Source organism: Chrysochloris asiatica, unplaced genomic scaffold (genome assembly GCF_000296735.1).
Source record: "Chrysochloris asiatica unplaced genomic scaffold, ChrAsi1.0 scaffold00104, whole genome shotgun sequence".
In the NCBI taxonomy this organism is placed as follows: Eukaryota; Metazoa; Chordata; class Mammalia; order Afrosoricida; family Chrysochloridae; genus Chrysochloris; species Chrysochloris asiatica.
The window spans coordinates 6,772,601-6,773,608 of record NW_006408622.1 but is presented as its reverse complement, the minus strand read 5'-3'; the positions used below and the strand labels follow the sequence as shown (position 1 = coordinate 6,773,608).

General features: G+C 50.0%; 1 protein-coding gene across 1 annotated transcript in view; it reads right to left on the bottom strand.

The window, feature by feature from the left end:
* The window catches only part of TDRD12 (tudor domain containing 12), a 113,204-nt gene extending 112,422 nt beyond the window's left edge, over positions 1-782 (bottom strand). Inside the window, exon 1 of the mRNA XM_006867386.1 lies at positions 759-782. Coding sequence (XP_006867448.1) covers positions 759-782 — 24 coding nt within the window. The remainder of the gene's footprint in view (positions 1-758) is intronic.
* Between the last annotated feature and the right edge of the window lie 226 nt (positions 783-1,008).

The following is a 1,008-nucleotide window of genomic DNA, read 5'->3' as shown; positions in this document are numbered from 1 at the left end:
CACACACACACACACACACACACACACACACACACGGCTCAGTTTTCAGCCAAACAGGAACAGGAACAATGACACTAGCGAGATAATCAAACCTTAGAAAAATCCACCATCTGAAATCTACAGGGTACCCAAGGGCAAAGTTCAGAAGGGTTAGGAATGGAAACAGGAAGTAGGCATTGCAACCAATGACATGAAACAAAATGTGTATGAACTGTTAAATGGAAAACTCATCTGCTCGGCAAGCCAATAAAATCAAGTCACAATAAAATTTTCTAAGAAAAAAATAATAAAAAGATCATGAAGGTTGGTTTCAAATATCCCATCATTTGCTCTATCTTTCTCCTCTGGCAACTAAACTGATTTTTTAAAGCGACTAGCATGTGGCGCTGTGGGTTAATGCGCTGGACTACACAGTCGGTTTGAATCACAAGCTCACTAGCTGCTCCTCAAAACCCTATACAGGGTCACTATGGGTCAGAACCGACTCGAGAGCACTTCACAACAACAACAGCATAGTGGGTTACGAGTTGGGTTGCTAATCGCAATGTCAGCAGTTCGAATCCACTAGCTAGCTGCTCCATGGGAGACAGAGGAGGGTTTCTGCTCTCCTAAAGATTTACAGCCTCGGAAACCCTGTACTGGATGGCTATGAGTCGGAATCGACTCCACGGCACATAACCACCAGCACCACCCTGGAGTGGGAGTGGAGGGAATGGGTCGGAGGACCTGGGGCCCGAGGGCGTGTCGCGCTCCCTTACCTTCAGCACTGAGACCTCGAGCATCTTCCCGGAAGTTTCCTGCGGGGTGTACAGACCGACTGCCTCTGGCTTTTCCCTCCTCTAATCGCCCGAATGAACTGGGGCAGAAACGGAGTAGCTTCCAGGGCAGTCAGCACAGCCTGGCGAATTTGGCGACTCCAACCTCCTCTCCCGAAAGCTAAGACGCCGACACGTGAGCGCCCAGCTGCAGACTCTAGACCACCAGTCCGCCTCGCCTCCCACGCGCCAC